Consider the following 17,073-nt stretch of genomic DNA (forward strand, 5'->3'; position numbering starts at 1 on the left):
GAGAAACCCTGTCTCGAAAAACCAAAAAAAAAAAAAAAAGATCTCCAGACCCCTGCTCTGGCCTGCCCTACAGGGCTAGCCTGAGCCAGGTGCAGTGTGGCTGAAGTTGTTATTAAATAAATGATGCCCTCACCTCTGCCTCCTTCATTCATATGTCTGGTCAGACTGGGAAGGGGCAGGCACATGCCCCAAAGCCCCCATTATCCCTGTCTGTCCACTTCCACAATAACTAGTCAAGAGCTGAACTTGGTACAGTCCAGTCTAATTAATTTATGCTCAGGCTTTGAACTTGTAATCATTCTCAATCAGCATTCTGGGTGTTGGAATTGCCACGTGCCACCATGCCAAGCTCCTAGCCTGCATTAGAGCTATTGCTCCTGTGAACAAGGTAAAGGGTTAGTTGCTGGAATGACGGATTTAGTCTTTAGAAAAGATGTGGAGGTACAGGCCTGTAATGCTAGTGTTTAGGAGGCTGAGGCTAGAGGATTTTCAGTCTATTCAGATAAATTCTCTGGACTTCCTGAAGATTGTGTCTCAAGCACAAATGTCTTTGTGCGTGCATGAAATATAACTGAGTATGAGACCCTCTCTCAAAAGAGAAAAAAAAAGAAAAAGGAGGCAAATAAGAATAAAGTTTACCCAATTGTTTTACAATAGGCTATTACATATAGCTTCTGTGTGAATAATAAAGTTACTTTTTCTTTTTAGAAATATTTAGAACCAACATAGAAAATAGTCTCTTGGATGACAAAGTTGTGTATAAGATCTCACCCAACTGATGTCTGCCCACAGCATGTCCTGGGGGCACAGAGAGGCCCTGCGGTGGCTACGGGCAGTGTGAAGGGGAAGGGACTCGAGGGGGCAGCGGGCGCTGTGACTGCCAAGCCGGCTATGGGGGCGAGGCCTGTGGCCAGTGTGGCCTTGGCTACTTTGAGGCAGAGCGCAACAGCAGCCATCTGGTATGTTCGGGTAGGTAGCCAGAAGCTGTGGTGTGGGGCGGGAAGAGCCGGGATACCTGCCTGCCCATCTTCACCCTGTCTGCTTTTTACCCAGCGTGTTTTGGTCCTTGTGCCCGCTGCACGGGACCTGAGGAATCCCACTGTCTGCAGTGCAAGAAAGGCTGGGCCCTGCATCACCTCAAGTGTGTAGGTAAGGGGGGGACCATGGCGGGAGGGCAGGTTTTATTCCCTATGTACACATATGCCTGCCTACACCAGTACAGGCTCCTTCACATGGGACCCTCAGCCTGGCAGGCAGCAAGCTAGGTGTTTATAAAGCAGAAAGACCTGCACGCTGTGAAGAGTCGTGTCCACAGCCAGCTCGGTGCAGGGCACTGATGGACCACGAGGACCTCAGAAGAGGTGCTTCTTTGCAGATCTTTTGTTTTGGTTTCTCTATGTAGCCCCAGCTGTTCTGGAACTTGCTCTGTAGGCCTGGCTGGCCTTGAAGTCAGGGATCAAGCTGCCTCTGCCACCCACGTGCTGGGATTAAAGGGGAACGCCACCATGTGGAGCAAAAACAAATCTTACAAAAACAAAGCAACAGCAACAAACATCTAGAGTGGGATTTAAAGTCTAATAGTGAGACGACCCGGCAGTTAAAGGCGCTTGCTGCCAAGGCTGAAGCCCGTAGTTCAGTCCCTGAGACACACATGCTGAAAGGAGAAAACCAACTGCAGCAAAGTTGTCCCCTGATTTCTACGTGTGTGCTGTGGCATGAGTGTGCGCACACTCATACACACACATGCATGCAAATGAGAAGTAAATCTTTTTTTTTTTTCTTAAAGAATGACAGGGCCGGGCGTGGTGGCACAAGCCTTTAATCCCAGCACTCGGGAGGCAGAGGCAGGCAGATTTCTGAGCTCGAGGCCAGCCTGGTCTACAGAGTGAGTTCCAGCCAGGGTTATACATACAGAGAAACCTTGTCTTGAAAAACCAAACCAAAAAAAAAAAAATAAATAAATAAATAAATAAATAAAAAGAATGACAGGAATTTAAAGCCAGGCATGGTAATGCCTGCCTAGGATTTAGCTCTGGGGTGGTGGCGACAGGAAGATGAGGAAACAAGGTCACCCTCGGGGACAGTAGTTTCAGGACAACCTGGACTGAATGAGACCCTGTCTCATAAATTTTTTAAAAAATTGTTTTTAATATACACACACCTAGCAGGTGGTAGCACATATATTTAATCCCAGCACTTGGGAGGCTGAGGCAGGGGGATCTCAGGGGAGTTTGAGGCTAGCCTGGGCTACAGAGTGAGTTCTAGGATAGCCAAGGTTGCAAAGTGAAACACTGTTTCAAACAAACAAACAAACAAACAAAAACCACACACCCCTTTTCTTCTGATGTGAGTGGTCCAGCTTAGCAGTGAAGCTGTCTTGTCAGTCCCTCAGGGACCCAGGTCCCCTCTGCCTATGGTGGTCCCCTTGGATGGCTGATGCTGAGTCACAGCCACCTCCTGCTTCAGGTCTCAGCACTCAGGAAGTGAGAAGGGGCTGACTGGTTTGTTTGTTTGGTTGGTTTCTTGAGACAGGGTTTCTCTCTATAGCCCTGGCTGTCCTGGAACTCACTCTGTAGACCAGGCTGGCCTCGAACTCAGAAATCCACCTGCCTCTGCCTCCCGAGTGCTGGGATTAAAGGTGTGCGCCACCACCGTCCAGCAGGGCTGACTGTTTTTAAGTAACATCTCCATCCCCGGCAGAGGGCTGCACCTAGCTGCAGGGCTTGAGTGTCTGACTCAGTCCTGCTGTAATTCCTCTGCTAGTCCTGCAAAGGGACACTCCCAACCTTTGCCCTCTCCACAGACATCGATGAGTGTGGTACAGAGCAAGCCACCTGTGGAGCTGACCAGTTCTGTGTGAACACAGAAGGATCCTACGAGTGCCGAGGTCAGTGTCGGCTGCCCAAGGGAGAGGCTGGAATGGAAGAGGGGGACAGGAGGTGGTGCTTCGGGCCTTTCCCTCCGAACTTCTGCCTATTCAGGCTCCAGAGCCTGAGATTGGGGCGGGGGGGGCACCCCTCACTTCTGCCCTCTCTTCTTCAGACTGTGCAAAGGCCTGCCTGGGCTGTATGGGAGCAGGGCCAGGGCGCTGCAAAAAGTGCAGCCGTGGCTACCAGCAGGTGGGCTCCAAGTGCCTAGGTGAGTCTTCTGCCAAAAGGGGCTGGAGTATGGGTGAGGTAAGGGAAGGAAGGATGCACACTGAGACCGTGGGGAGCTGTGCGGGGAGCCATGGCAGTCAGCACCCTGACCTGTTCCCCTCCCCCACACCCACCCCCAGATGTGGATGAGTGTGAGACCGTGGTGTGTCCAGGAGAGAATGAGCAGTGTGAAAACACGGAGGGAGGGTACCGCTGTGTCTGTGCTGAGGGCTACAGACAGGAGGACGGCATCTGCGTGAAGGAGCAGGTCCCAGGTAAGCAGAGTGGGAGGCTGGACTGCTCCAGAGGGAGCACAGACAAGCTCCTCCTCCGGCCCCACCCCACTGCTACGTGGGTGGGGGTGGGGTGCGGAGAGGCTGCCCTAAGACCCAGTCCCTGTGCATTCTCAAGGTTGGCTTTTGGTGGTCTTACCTCCTCGTAGAAAGAGAATTAGATTTGGCAGCAAACTCCACCTATCCAAGTTTTCTGATGTTCCCTAGGACCCTTCAAAGCTTTGAGCAGTCCCTTCACCTCCCAGCTTCCTTCGAGCTTAGTGAGGTAGCTCCTGCAAGGCTTTCTCAGTAGCGAATGATGCTTGTGCTTGGTGAGCTAGGCGGGCCCGGCCACGTGATCAGGCGTTTGGGAGGTGTGGGCAGCTCCCGGAACTGCCAGGAAGGAGGCAGTGACAGGCGCACCTCCTCTGCAGAGTCGGCGGGCTTCTTTGCCGAAATGACGGAAGATGAAATGGTGGTTCTGCAGCAGATGTTCTTTGGCGTAATCATCTGTGCGCTGGCCACGCTTGCTGCCAAGGGTGACTTGGTGTTCACTGCCATCTTCATTGGAGCTGTGGCAGCCATGACTGGGTACTGGTTGTCAGAGCGGAGTGACCGTGTGCTGGAGGGCTTCATCAAGGGTAGATAATCCCTGCCGCCACTCACAGGATTTCCTCCCACCCAGGCTGCACCTAGAGGTTATTTCTCTCTCCCACTGGACACCTGGGACAGCATAGTTTCTCTTTGAGACTGGGGTAAACACCCTTTTACCTGCCTTACTGAGCAGCCCAGGACCACAGTGGCCCCAGGGGGTTGAAAAAGAGATGCCACGAGATCCTAGCCTAGGACACTGGCAGGCCTCACCGTGTGTGAATCCCAAGACAGTTTCTCCCCAGGGAGGTTGCAGGTGGGCTTTGGCCCCTGCCCAGGATGAGAGGCGTCCCCTCAGGGGTGGGCCCCCATAGGCCCCTTGCCAGGTGCATGCTGCCAGCTCCTGCTGTGTATTCGCCGCCCACACCCTAGCCATCGACTTATTTATTCATCTCAGGAAATAAAGGACGGTCTTGGAAATGGGAAAAGTTTCAGTCTTAACAACCCACCACTGTCACTAAAGTTCTCTACAGGCCTGGGGAATCATGGACTGCCATGTTAGAGAAGTACTGGGAAGGGGCTGGAGAGACAGGGAGGCTGTTAGGAGCAGTTGCTGCCCTTGCAGAGAGACTCCAGGTTCAATTCCCCTGCACCAATGCAGTGCCTCACAGCCATCCAGCCTCCAGTCATAAGGGACTGGATTCATACTCTGACCTTGGGTACCAAACACACACATGGTGCACATAGACATGCAGGCAAATCATTCATACACATAAAATAAATCTACAAAAACAATGTTTTTAAATAAAAACCAGGAAGAAATGGAGGGAGGGGAAAGATGACAGAGGAACCAGCTTAGGAGTGGGTCTTCCTGGGTTGAACCCCAGCTGTTCTCATTTCCGGAAGTGGGCAGTATGCTTTCCGATTAGGCCTAATATGGGGTTTACAGGAGGTGGGGATTCCACAACAGACGGGTTTTTAGTGAGATAGGGGTGGCTGTTCCTACTAATGCCAGAGGTCTCTGCTGTGAGGAGAGCCCTGGCTTGACCAGAGCGAGGCATGAGCCCAATCGGAAGGGTTTTTATTTCTTTGGCACAAAGAGGACAGTCAGTCTGGACAAGTGAGGTGCATCTCTCCACACTGAGAGGGTCTGGGATACCTGGCCCCTGGCCCCCATGATCAAATTCATGCACGTCCACCCTGTGTTCCGTGTAACTCACGGCCTCTGTGCAAAATATCTGCTGAAAAAAATAGAGATATTAAAAAAAAAATCAAAACGAGTTGGGTAAATTCAAGCCCGGCTGTACCCGGGAGCTTCAGTCTAGTGGAGGCCCGGGAGGGCCAATTTTTCAAATGCTCAACTGTCTTGGCTCAGCCACTTCTTGTGGACATTGAGGAGAGGGTACAGGTTCTCTCCGTAGCTGCTTAGAGCTCTATAGTGTCACTGGAGGCGCTGTGAGACTCGCTGGACTTGCAACGCGACTGGCCATCGCCCTGAGGCTCCCCCGCCCGGGCAGGAGCAGGGGCTGGGGTAGGTGGTGGCAGCAGCTGCACGGTGCTGGGCAGTTCATCTAGGGGCAGGCTGTCCACGGATGACAGTCCGTGACGCCACGGGTTCCAGCTGATCTTCAGCGAGCCTTTGGAGAAGCTGTCCAGGGAGCTGCCCGAAGTCCCCGCGGCCGCGGCGCCGACGGGCGGCTCCATCACGTGCTGCGGGAGCGATGTGCGCAAGCACACTTCGGTGAGCGAGCGGCAGCGGCCTCGGAGCAATGATGTGCCCGCGCCGTCGAGCTCGGCGTCGGGCTGGCTGCCGCGGCGAGGCCGCAGGGCGCCCCCTGTCGGCGAGGAGGCCAAGCCACGGAGACCACAGCGGTGGAACACACTGTCTCGAACCAAGTGCTCCCGGAAGAGCGCAGCGTCGATGCTGCGGCTCAAATTGATAGGTGATGGTGGCCGCAGATCCAGCTCGCTCAGCGACGGTGCGGGCCCTACACTGCCGCGGGACATCCTCTGGCCACCTGGACGACCGCGACCCAGCGATGCAGCCGAACCCCAGGGTCCAGAACCAGGCGTGGCAGGAAGCCCAGCTTCCCCAGCAGCGTTGCGGATGAGACTTTTGCTGATGTCCAGGCCGCCTGTGCCCAGGCCACTGGGCCCCGCATAGCAGTTATTGGGTCTCTCGGGAACTTCGCTCTTCCCTGTAGGCGCGGGGCACGCCAGACGCAGCAGCTTAGCCCAGCAAGCGTGCTCCGTGGGCGGCCTGGGACGAGTGGCAGCCAGGGCAGCTAGAGCCAGGGCCAGTGCCCAGGTCAATTCCAGCAGGCGCAGCCAGAAGTGCACGCCCCACCAAGCCCAGGAGAAGCGACCCTCCCGGCCAGGCCCTGGGTACAGCCAGAGAGAGGCCGCCAACTGCAGACCACTGGCCAACAGCCCCAGTGAGCCTGCCACAGCCAACAGCCGGGGGCCTGGACTGGCATCCCAGCCCCGAGGGCCTTCCAGCAAGCGGCGACGGCACAGGCAGAGTGTGCCCAGAGCCACTGACGCGCCCCAGGCGCAAGATAAGCCTTGTGTTAGAAGGTTGAGCACAGGGCTGGTGGAGAACAGGTCTGTAGCCAGCAAACATGTGCCATGCACCGGTGCCACGATTCCCAGCAGCAGCGGCTTCTGCAGAGGCTGTGGCAGACCAGCACCCAAGCCCAGCAGGGTGAGTGCTGCCAGTGCAGTGAGTAGCAAGGGGAAGGGCAAGTTGTATAGCACCAGACCTGCACGTACTCCCAGTCGCGCCTGAGAGCCATAAGGATCCGTGAGCATGTAGGCAGATCGCAGCCCTGAAGCCACCAATACCAGCGCGGCAGCCACTAGTGCTAATCGGGGTCCCGCTAGGGCGGCTGCCAGTGTGACCAATGCCAATAATGCTGGAAGCAGGAAAAGCACTCCCACCCCATACACATGAAGCTCCCAGGAGAAACTCAGCACCCGCCGAAGGGGTCCCCAACGCAGGGGAGGTGCGGTGGCATTGGCTGGGGGGCTAGAAGCTGGGATGGGGACCATGGAGCTGGCTGAGGGCTCCGGAGGGAGTGGTTGGCCCAGAGCTCTCTGTGTGGTGACTCTAACGAGACCACGCCGAGATGTCGAGGGGGCCTGGACAGGGGGTGCTGGAGGGTGGCTTTGTGGGCGACCCGGCCATTCCTCGGCTTCATCTGAAATAATAACAACATTAAAAGGGTCCCTCGGGAAGTGCTGTTGAGAGTGGGGGAGGGGTGGAGGTACATGCTTATAATAGGAGGCAGGGCAGGAGGATCAGGACTTCAAAGCCATCTCCAGCAACCATAATGAGTTCAACATCAGTCTAGGCTACCTAAGACCCCCATCTCAAACAAACAAGAAACAACACAACAGAACCCCAAACAAACACAAAAGTGCTTTTGATTTTCCATATTCAAAAGTATAGTTGGTAAATTAATTTTCCAAGGTTGTCTATCAAATGGAGATAATAGCACCTGCCACAGTCACTGGGTCATGGTGAGGGCACATGTCTATCTTGGTTCCCATCAAAGATAAGACAGATGTAAATTTCCTTCCTTCCTCTTTCTTTTTGGTGGTAGTACTGATGGTACCGGGGATTGAACCCAGGGTCTTCCATATCTTTCATATGCCAGGCAATAACTCTACCACTAAGCTGCGTCTCCAGCCCTTTGTATTTTTGATTTTGTAACAGGGTCTTAATGAGCTGCTCACACCCAGCCTTGAACTCAGTATGTATGTAGTTCAGGGAGGCCTCAAACTTGTGATCCTCTTGTCTCAGCATCCAGGGTGCTGGGGTTCCGGGTGGGATGGGGTATGACTGTACAAGACGGGTCTACGTTGCACAGAAGAACATTCGAGCTCAAAAGAGCCGATGTCTTGTCCTGGAGTTTCCAGGGAACATTGGTTTGCTTTGTTCGGCGACTCGGAGGTCCTAGCCTATTCCTTTCAGCGGGCGCTTTTCTCTATTTAGCCCTGGCCCCTGCCCCATCACTAAGCATAGGTTCTAGGTTTCTCTCCCCTCACCCCTAGCCGTGGCCTCACCTGGCTGCAGGGCCCTCACTGGGCTCTCTGTTCCATTTGCAGCTTGAGCAGAATTTGGAAGGTCAGGGATGAAGGACTTGGGGGTTCCTGGGGCCTCCATCGCTCCTCTCACGCGTTGTGGGGAGATGGGGTCGGCTCCATTGAGCGAGGATACTGCTGAAATGGCAATAGTCACTACCTTGTCTGACCTTCCCATACTCCCCCAAATCCTGCCCCTCAGGAGGAAGGCACCATCACTCCAATTTGTCCAAAGGGGGAAAATGACATTCAGAATTATATCTATCTGCCTTGGACCAGTGGTCCTTACAACCCCACTCAGCCCCCTCATGCTGATACCTACCTGGTCTTAGGTGCCCATCAGAAGTGTCTGAGGCTGAAGGTGGTATAGGCTGGGGTACTGGGGAATCTTGTCCTCCAAGGAGATCGGTCTGTTCAGGTTGGGGTCCCAGAGAGCTGACTTCCCAGGTATCCCCAGCTCCAGCTTTTTTGGGGGGTTCAGCTGGCAGCCCCTCAGGAAGAGGAAGGCTTCTGACCAATACCAGGTCAAGCTGGGCTCCAGGCTCTGGGGTGGATTCCACTTTAACTGGGGGTGTTGAGCTGACCCCAGGGACTACGGGATCCTGCTGGGTGAGTAAGGGACCCTGGATAGCCTCCTGGAAGCCCTGTTCATGTCCCCCCTGCTTCCCCAACACCAGCGTCCTCACAGCATCTGTCTCGGGTACCGGAGTGTGGGAAGAGCCCTGGAAGTCCCAGGGGGAAGCCTGTGTGATATGGGTCTCGGCTTTGACCATTAGCTCCTCGTTCCTAGCTGGCTGCTGGCCTGCTGGACCTCCAGGCTTCTGGGAGGCAGTGGCAAGTGTAGCTGCCGAGAGAAGAGAGCTGGGAGTTGTAGTGATGCGAGTGAGATGGGGTGCTCGCACAGGGTGGGGTTCAGGTGCCTCAGGCTCCAGAAGCTCCTGTGAGTCAGGAGGTCCTGTCCAGCCTTGGGAGGTGAGTGCTCGGGCCAGCTGGAGGTCATCAGCTCTTAGTAGTCTTTCACCTTGGACCCCAGGGGCTGCCTTGGGCCCATGCAGGGCTGGTCCTAGGTAAGGGTCTGCGGGCCTCTTGGGCCCCTCAGCACGGGCCTGGGGGTCACCACTGTGCCAGGAACTCTCATTTCTCAGCTTCTCCCAGAAGAGGTCAAAGGTCTGTGACTCTGATGGGATCATGTGAGGTTCTGAGTTCTCCAGGGGCCTGGGAAGGCCTCTGCCCAAGGCAGGGCCAGCCCCCAAGCATGGAAGCAGCAACAGCAGAAGAGGAGATGTGCAGGCCTGTGGGCTGGGGGCCATGGTCTAATTCAATGCCTGAGTGTAGAGCCCTTGACTTCTAGGCTTCACTGGATCCGTCTACAAAAGCGGAGAAAGGAAAGATAAACCAGAGGGAGATGGCGTGAGGGTTGAAGGGTCCCATGACTTCCTCCAGGGGCTGGTGGGAAAGAAGAGAAGCATCAAACAACAGTGTCAGCCCGGTCTTTTAAAGTTTTAAAAAACTGGGTCTCTGCTCACATCACTTCCTTTGCTTTCAAAACTTTCTGACTCCCCACTGCTCTTGGGATAGAATGCAAATTCTATTCCTGGCTTTCCGAGACTGCGGCCAGGCCAGCTGAAGTCAGCCTCTGTCCTGACAGCAGGTTCTGTTCCCTCGGGATGGAATGCCTTCTATACCTGACAATTTTATTTATTAAATAACTTATTTAGCTTATCTTATATGTACAGATTGGTGTGAGGGTATAGGATCCCCTGGAACTGGAGTTACAGACATTTGTCAGTTGCCATGTAGGTGCTGGGAATTGAATCTGGGTCCTCTGGAAGGGCAGCCAGTGCTTGTAACCACTAGGCTATCTCTCCAGTCCCAAGATTTTATTTTTTGAGACAGGGTCTATATAGCCATGGCTGACCTGAACTATGTAGACCAAGATGGCCCAGAACTAACAGAGATCTACTTGTCTCTGCCTTCTGAGTGCTGTGATTAAAGGTGTGTGTGCTACCAGACCCAGCCTTTTAGTTGTATATACTAAGTATATTTTATATATGATATACATATATATGTACCTATGCACATATGTGTGTGTGTGTATATATATATATATATATATATATATGTGTGTGTGTGTGCGCGTGTGTGTGTGTGCACACACACACACGCGCACACACATATGACAGGAGTAGTTGTATATGTTAAGTGCAGTGCCTACCATTGCCAGGGGAGAGTGTTGGATTGCCCAGTGGCTGAGTTACAGGCATCTGGGAGACACCTAACCCCAGTGCTGGATGCTCTGCAAGAGCAGGAAGTGCTACTTGCTCTGGCTGGCTAAGCCATCTCTAAGCCATCTTGCTCTGGCTAAGCCATCTCTCCAGTCCCTGAAAACAGATTTTACGTTTTTAAAATCACATTTAGGTGTTTAATTAAGGGGGAGGGGGGATATCTGCCACAGCAAGTGCTTGGAGGGCAGGACAACCTGTGGGAGTCAGTTCTCTCCTTCCACGTGGTTCCCAGGGATCAAACTCAGGCCATCGGGCTTTGTGGCAAACCTCTTTAGCTGCTAAGCCTTCTTGCCTGCCCTCAAATTAGATTTATCAACATCCAGCTCTCATAAAAGCGAAAGAGGAACACACCGCTGCATTTGAGGAGGGCCCTGAGTTAGATTCCTGGCATCTTGTCTCCTGGGTGAGTTACTTTGCTTCTCAGCATCGTGGTTTTAACTTTTATCTCTAAAATGAAGCTAACAAGAGTGTCTACCTCAAGGGGATTCATATGACGCATAACTAATGAGACACAGGAAGGTCAGACCCACAGGAGGAACTTGATAGCAGGGCTCTATCTCCTTAGCCTTTGTCTGGAAAGCTTTCTTCCCTCATAACCCCTTCTCTAGTTCAACACATAAATTGAACAGACCTTGGGATATAGCGGTGAACAAGATTGAGAAGACTGCCCCCTCCCCACTGTGGAGAGACCATTCTAAGTAAGATGGACAATAAATGATTTTAACCTAAGGGCCAGTGAGATGGCTCAGTGGATAAAGGGGCTTGCTGTCAAGCCTGTTGACCTCAGCGTTCAATCCTTGATCAGGACCCACATGGTGGAAAGAGAAAACTGATTCCCTTGGGTTGTTTTCTGATCTCCACATAGGCATGCCTGTATACACACAGACACACACACACACACACACACACACACACACACGATACATATAATTTTTAAAAAATGTTAAAGTTCAGATCCTTAGCAGAGTCAGGAGGATCTCTGTGAGTTCAAAGTCAGACTGATCTACCTAGCAAGTTGCAGGCCAGCCTGAGAACTATGAAGTGAGACTCCCTAAACTTATAAAGTTTAGTTTTGAAGAAAATACAATGTGGTTAGATGATAACAGAGGAGAGTCTCCACAGGGATGCCAGGAGAGCCTCTCTGAGGAGACACTTAAGCAAAGGCAGAATGGTAAGAGAGCCAAGCATTTGACGCTCTGAGGGGAAAGCCTTTGGCAGAGGCAATAGCATATACAAAGACTCAGGAGCAGGCGTGAACTCAGTGAGTTCAGAACATCTTTTGGGGTGGCTGGTGGTCAGCAGGCAGGGGCTAGTCAGCAAGGGCTCCTGTGAACCATCACGTGGATTGGAGAGCTCCAATGGGGAGGCGGTCTGAGAAGCAGTGATTTTTTTTAAAGGGGAAGAGGTCGGCATCATGTCCAGGGACAACTGGAGGGTAGTTCATATTAGCCTAGACACTCCTCTCCAGGGACGCCTTCTGTTCCCGGCTCTCCCTATCCGGAGCAAAGCCCCCTTGTACATCATCTCCTGTCTGCCGCTGGCCGGGGGCTCCTGTCTTTTTCCTTTACACCTCCAGCCCCTGTACAATCCGGGCCCAGGTGGATATTCCCACAAGGTCCCTATTCCTAAGTCCATCCTTAAGTAGGCCAGGGAGGTAGGAGGGGTCAGCAGTGTCCAGCTGTGTTAGGGGCAGGTGCTGTGTCCTTTTCCTCCTGGACACAGCCACCTTTGGTGGCTTAAACACTAGGTGAAGTAAGAGGTAACCCCAGTACCCCTAGGCTCATCAGAGGTTGTGGGAAGTTTCAGGGGATTCAAAGACCTCTTGGGTCCAGTCACAGCGTTAATCAGACAGCCTTTAAGTCTTGGTAAGCCCTCTCTCTAACATCTACTAAGCCCCAGGTTCTGCTCATAGGCCAGGCTGGGGTCTGGGGACCCATAAAGTCCTCAGTTCTGAGGCTGGGGATGAGGTGTGCGAAGGAAGGACTTGGGGCCCCTGGTATGGATATAGGTTGTAATAATACCCTGTATTGAGCTCTTTGCTTAGTTAGGCCTCTGTTCTAAACCTTCCCATACAGCAGGTGCAAGTACCCATCACACAGGAAAGGAGAGTGGGCAACCAAGAGTCAGAGAGGTTGAGCAACTTGTCCAAGGTCGCACAGCCAGCTGAGAACACATACTAGAGATACTGAAGCCCGTACAGCTCTGTAGGCTTTGCAGAGGAGGAGATGGCTGAGCTGGGCCTTCAGTGAATAACATGCCATCTGCCTACCACCCCCGATGCAAGAAATGTGGGCACCCGCAGTCCAGGCAGGAGTTTGCCTAGCATTAGGGTTCCCATGGCTGGGACAGTTCTGAGGGGAGATGAGATTAATCAGCCGCAGAGACTAGGTGAGAGAGGAGGGGGGAGGGGAAGCAGGGTGAGGGCCTCCACAGGACAGCCTGCATAAGCTGGTCCATCTCGGGTTACCTCTCTTCCTCCTTCTCCAGCTTCTCTCTCCCTGGCTCCATGCCTTCCCGCAGTGTCCCGGGTGGGGTTTGGCACCGTGCAGGCCCATGCCCGCGAAGGGGGCTGTAAGCCTTGCTCCTTGCCTTCTTGGGTCCCGCCATCTCCCCTTCCTTCGGCCAGCTCCTCACCTGCGTGCTGCATCCGCAGCCATGCGTTCACCTTGCGCGCGTCCCTGCAGCGGCTCCCGGAGGCGCATCCTCGGAGATGCTCAGGCTTGGCCAGCAGAGCCCGGCTCTGCCGATCTCCTCGTCAAGCCCGCCCACAGGAGCGCGGGATACGTAACCCTTTCCTTTGGGAACGGACTCTGTTCGCTGCTCCTCACCGCCCCTTTCTCACAAGCAGCACAGCCCAGATGGTGTCAGAGCCCTGTGGGGTTCTGCAGTGTCCCTTCTAGCTATAGCTCGCCTTATTTGCATACCTGCGGGGTCTGGGAGCTCACTTTCTCTGGATTCATACAGGCATAGGTAGATCATACTTACAGCCTGGCATATCTTCCAGGCTTTTCCCAGAGCATATTAAATAAAAATGAGCCCACGCTTTCTTAATTGCTCTTGTAACTTGCCTTTCTCCTCATCATTTTACAATATATTCTGACACATTTTCGAAGATCTACTTCTTTCTTTCTTTTTTCTTCTTTCTCCTCCCCCTCCTTCTCTTCTATTATTATTATTGTTGCTGTTGTTATTGTGTGTGTGTGTATGTGTATTTGTGTGGCCTGTGGCATACCACATCATGTCTGTGGAGTCAGTTTTCTCCTTCTGCCGTGTGTATCCTGGGGATCAAACTCAGATCTTATTTACCTGCAGAAGCAGCTTGCCAGCCCTAGGTCTACTTCTTTCTGATCTCCGCTGTGGTGATTTTCAGCATGTGATCAGCCGATCATGAAATTTCTTCTGGCCTTTGTGACTGGATACAATACTACCTGAGTCACTGTTCTATTGTTATGAAGAGACACTGTGACCAAGGCAACTATTATAAGAGAAAGTATTTACTTGGGTGCTTGCTTACAACTTCAGTGGTTTAGTCCCTTATCATCATGTTGGCAGGCACTGGAACAGTAGCTGAGAGCTACATACTGATCAATAGAAACACACACACACACACACACAGACACAGAGAGAGAGAGAGAGAGAGAGAGAGAGAGAGAGAGAGAGAGAAAGAGAGAGAGAGGCGGACAGACTAGGCCTGGCATGGGCCTTTGAAACCTCAAAGCCTTCCCCAATTGACAAACGGCTTCTGTTAAGGCCACACTTTCTAATCCTTCTAATCTTTTCAAATAGGGCCACTCCCTGATGGCTAAGTATTCAACTATATGAGCCTATGGGAGCCATTGTTATTCAAATCACCACAAATACCTTCTTTATCTTCAGCCTCTAATACTAGCAGGAGAAATGGAGAAGGCTGAACTATAGCTGACCTTAGCTACTTTCAGGGTTCTTCTCCCCCTGAACCCCGGAATTTATCCTCCCACCCCCAGTTTCACCCCCTATCACTAGAGACAGAAATAAGGATAGAGAAAAGAGAGAGAGAAAGAGAGAGAGATCCTTGAATCTAATTTCTTTCCTTTTGTTTGTTCTTTGAACACAGCTACTAACAAACCACAATCCCCTCCAACCAACCACCACCCACCCCTGCCTCTCTATAGCATTTATATACCCTCTGAAAAGTTCCCAGAATTCCAATGGCCACACAATCACAGAAACTATGTGCAGCTGGCAAAATGATGTCTCTGCCAGAGCACTAGGCAAATCACAGTCAGCTGTGGCAGACAGTCCAAACCAGCCCCACCTCCCTACACCTGGGATTAAATCAAAAGCACATTCTTACAATATTTGTGGGTTATTTTTTTTTAAGAAACCAAAATTCCAGAATTCTTACTGTACCCAACATGGAACTAATGTGATAATGTAGCAGAGGTATGGTTAGAACTGAGGTTCTGTACAGAGACACTATCAAGTACTCCGGAGGCCTCTGGGCACAGTTCCTAATACTCATGGATACTTTCTTCTTTTCCTCCCTCAGTGCTAGGAATTGGACTCAGGGCCTCGAGAATGTGAGTCAAGCACTGTACCATTGACCTCTGTCCCAGTCCTTCAGATAGCCATCATTACACGGAATCCCCCAGGGATCATTACACGGAATCCCATACAAAGAATGCCTGTGCCCACCAGAAATGGCGAGGAGACATTTCCTGGGGATTGTTATTCACTAAGATGTTGGTCATGTGAACTGTAAAAACAGTATGGACTAGCTGGGCAGTGGTAGCGCACGCCTTTAATCCCAGCACTTGGGAGGCAGAGACAGGTGGATTTCTGAGTTCGAGGCCAGCCTGGTCTACAAGGTGAGTTCCAGGACAGCCAGGGCTACACAGAGAAACCCTGTCTCGAAAAACCAAAAAACAAAACCAAAACCAAAACCAAAAACAAAAACAAAACCCAGTAAGACAGTATGGACTGATTGTCTGCATTCAAACAAACATCCCAAAACTGGTCATCTTACCTGTGAGTTCTATCCCCTGGCTCATTCACAGTCATTACCATACTGCTTCCTCTGCACATAAAGGCATAAATTCCCAGCACTTAGGAGATTGAGGCAGGAGGATCAGGAATTCAACTTCAGTCTTGCCTGTTCAGGGCCAGCCTGAGCCACTCTACACACACATGCATGCACACGCATGAGGGGCAGTTGGAGGGAGACAGAGAGACAGAGACAAAGATAGAGAGACAGAGAGCTCATATATGGCCAGGAGTGATGGTATTTGTAATCTCAGAATTTAGGAAAAGGAAGCAGGAACACAATCAGTTTAAGGTAGCCTGGGCTACATAGCAAGTTCAAGGTTAGCCTGGGCTACATAGCAAGTTCAAGGTTAGCCTGGGCTACAGAGAAACCCTTTCTCGAGTTTGTAAAGAATAGTTGTGATGGTGATCGCCTTTAATCCCAGCACTCGGGAGGCAGAGGCAGATGGATCTCTGTGAATTCAAGGGCAGCCTGGTCTACATAGTCAGTTCCAAGACAATCAAGGCTACAAACAAACAAAAACTATCTATCAGTATCTATCTATCTATCTATCAGTATCTATCTATCTATCTATCTACCTATCTATCTACCTATCTATCTATCTATCTATCTATCTATCTACTTATCTATCTATCTATCTATCTATCTATCTATCTATCTATCTATCTGTCTAACCAACCTATCGTCTATCTAAGGTTGCACATACACTGTTCTGCAGTCCCGTTCGTCTTGCAGTGGCTGTGCAGACATTTTCAACACAATCCCCATGTACTCAGTCCTCCTCTTCCTGCTCACTGCTCAGCGTTGCGGGGTCTGGGCACACTGATATTTATTTATTCAGTCATTCTCCATAGTCCCCTGCTGACTGACAGGTAATCATGTGGCCTAACAGCCATTTTCCCTTCTGCAAACAGTACAGCAATGAACATCCCAACTCATGGAGGCTCTGGGTCCTCAAAGATAGATCCTGAATGATCGATCCCCTTTGGGTCAGGATCCATCCATCAATCCGGAAGAGGCTGAGCAGCAGCATCGGTATGACTCTCATTCAATTTTACTTTCCTTTTTACCAGTATTCCACACACTATGTACTCCTTTTTTTTTTATTTCAATCAGAAAAATAATGGGTATCACTTTAAAAAAAAAGAAAAAGGCCAGCCAGCCAGATGGCTCAGCACATAAGGGAGCCACCCAGCCTGATGCCCTTAGTCTGACCTTGGGAACCCACATGGTACAAGATCCGAACCAGTTCCCAGAAGCTGTCTTCTGGTTGCCACATGAGCATGCCCACCAATAAGGAAATAAAGTAATAGACATTTTTAAATAGTTGTGGAAAATAGAACTTAAGTCCAAGAGCTAGGGAGGCAGAGGTAGGAAGATCTTTATGAGTTCAAGGCCAGACTGGCCTACATTACAAGTGTCAGGTCAGTCAGAGTTATATAGACCTTGTTTCAAAACCCCAAAACCCCAAGACAACATCAACAAAAGGCAAGGGTGGCGAGGGACCTGGGGAACAGCAGAGGGGGTGTGTAGCTTAGCAGTGGAGCAGCTGCTGCAAGAAGCCACAGCCCTGGGCTCCAAGCTCAAGCTCAGCAGCTTCTCCAGTCTCAGCCTCGGGGATCCATACTGGGAGGGAGGGAGGGAAGGAGGGAGGGAGGGAGGAAGGGAGGGACGGAGGG

At 51.7% G+C, this 17,073-nt stretch overlaps 2 protein-coding genes across 8 annotated transcripts in view; one reads left to right on the forward strand and one right to left on the reverse strand.

Moving 5' to 3' along the window:
- The window catches only part of Creld1 (cysteine rich with EGF like domains 1), a 9,480-nt gene extending 4,992 nt beyond the window's left edge, over positions 1–4,488 (forward strand). The window contains exons 5-10 of the mRNA XM_021164656.2: positions 793–969; positions 1,054–1,149; positions 2,804–2,887; positions 3,043–3,138; positions 3,278–3,412; positions 3,844–4,488. Coding sequence (XP_021020315.1) covers positions 793–969; positions 1,054–1,149; positions 2,804–2,887; positions 3,043–3,138; positions 3,278–3,412; positions 3,844–4,058 — 803 coding nt within the window. The 3' untranslated portion in view covers positions 4,059–4,488. The remainder of the gene's footprint in view (positions 1–792; positions 970–1,053; positions 1,150–2,803; positions 2,888–3,042; positions 3,139–3,277; positions 3,413–3,843) is intronic.
- A 291-nt stretch (positions 4,489–4,779) lies between these two features.
- On the reverse strand, positions 4,780–13,106 carry Prrt3 (proline rich transmembrane protein 3). Of its 7 annotated transcripts, none has more exons than XM_021165742.2 (4): positions 13,006–13,106; positions 8,409–9,453; positions 8,069–8,224; positions 4,780–7,200 (listed from the first exon to the last, which is right to left on the reverse strand). In XM_021165742.2, the coding sequence occupies exons 2-4, from the start codon at positions 9,394–9,396 to the stop codon at positions 5,426–5,428; spliced, it is 2,919 nt and encodes a 972-aa protein (XP_021021401.1). In that variant the 5' UTR covers positions 9,397–9,453; positions 13,006–13,106; the 3' UTR covers positions 4,780–5,425. The 7 variants fall into 7 exon arrangements, with proteins under 7 accessions (XP_021021401.1, XP_021021400.1, XP_029334033.1 ...); XM_021165741.2 differs by having other exon boundaries at positions 8,409–9,532; XM_029478173.1 differs by having other exon boundaries at positions 4,821–7,200; positions 8,069–8,221.
- Between the last annotated feature and the right edge of the window lie 3,967 nt (positions 13,107–17,073).

This window comes from Mus caroli, chromosome 6 (assembly GCF_900094665.2).
Source record: "Mus caroli chromosome 6, CAROLI_EIJ_v1.1, whole genome shotgun sequence".
In the NCBI taxonomy this organism is placed as follows: domain Eukaryota; kingdom Metazoa; phylum Chordata; class Mammalia; order Rodentia; family Muridae; genus Mus; species Mus caroli.

Excerpts from the sequence above, each read along its gene's own strand:
- Prrt3 (XM_021165742.2), bottom strand. The coding sequence starts at position 9,396 with ATGGCCCCCAGCCCACAGGCCTGCACATCTCCTCTTCTGCTGTTGCTG. Across the intron at positions 8,225-8,408 it reads TGATGGGCACCTAAGACCAG|CAGTATCCTCGCTCAATGGA; the intron begins GTAGGTATCAGC and ends TTGCCATTTCAG. Across the intron at positions 7,201-8,068 it reads AGTGAGGGCCCTGCAGCCAG|ATGAAGCCGAGGAATGGCCG; the intron begins GTGAGGCCACGG and ends TTATTATTTCAG.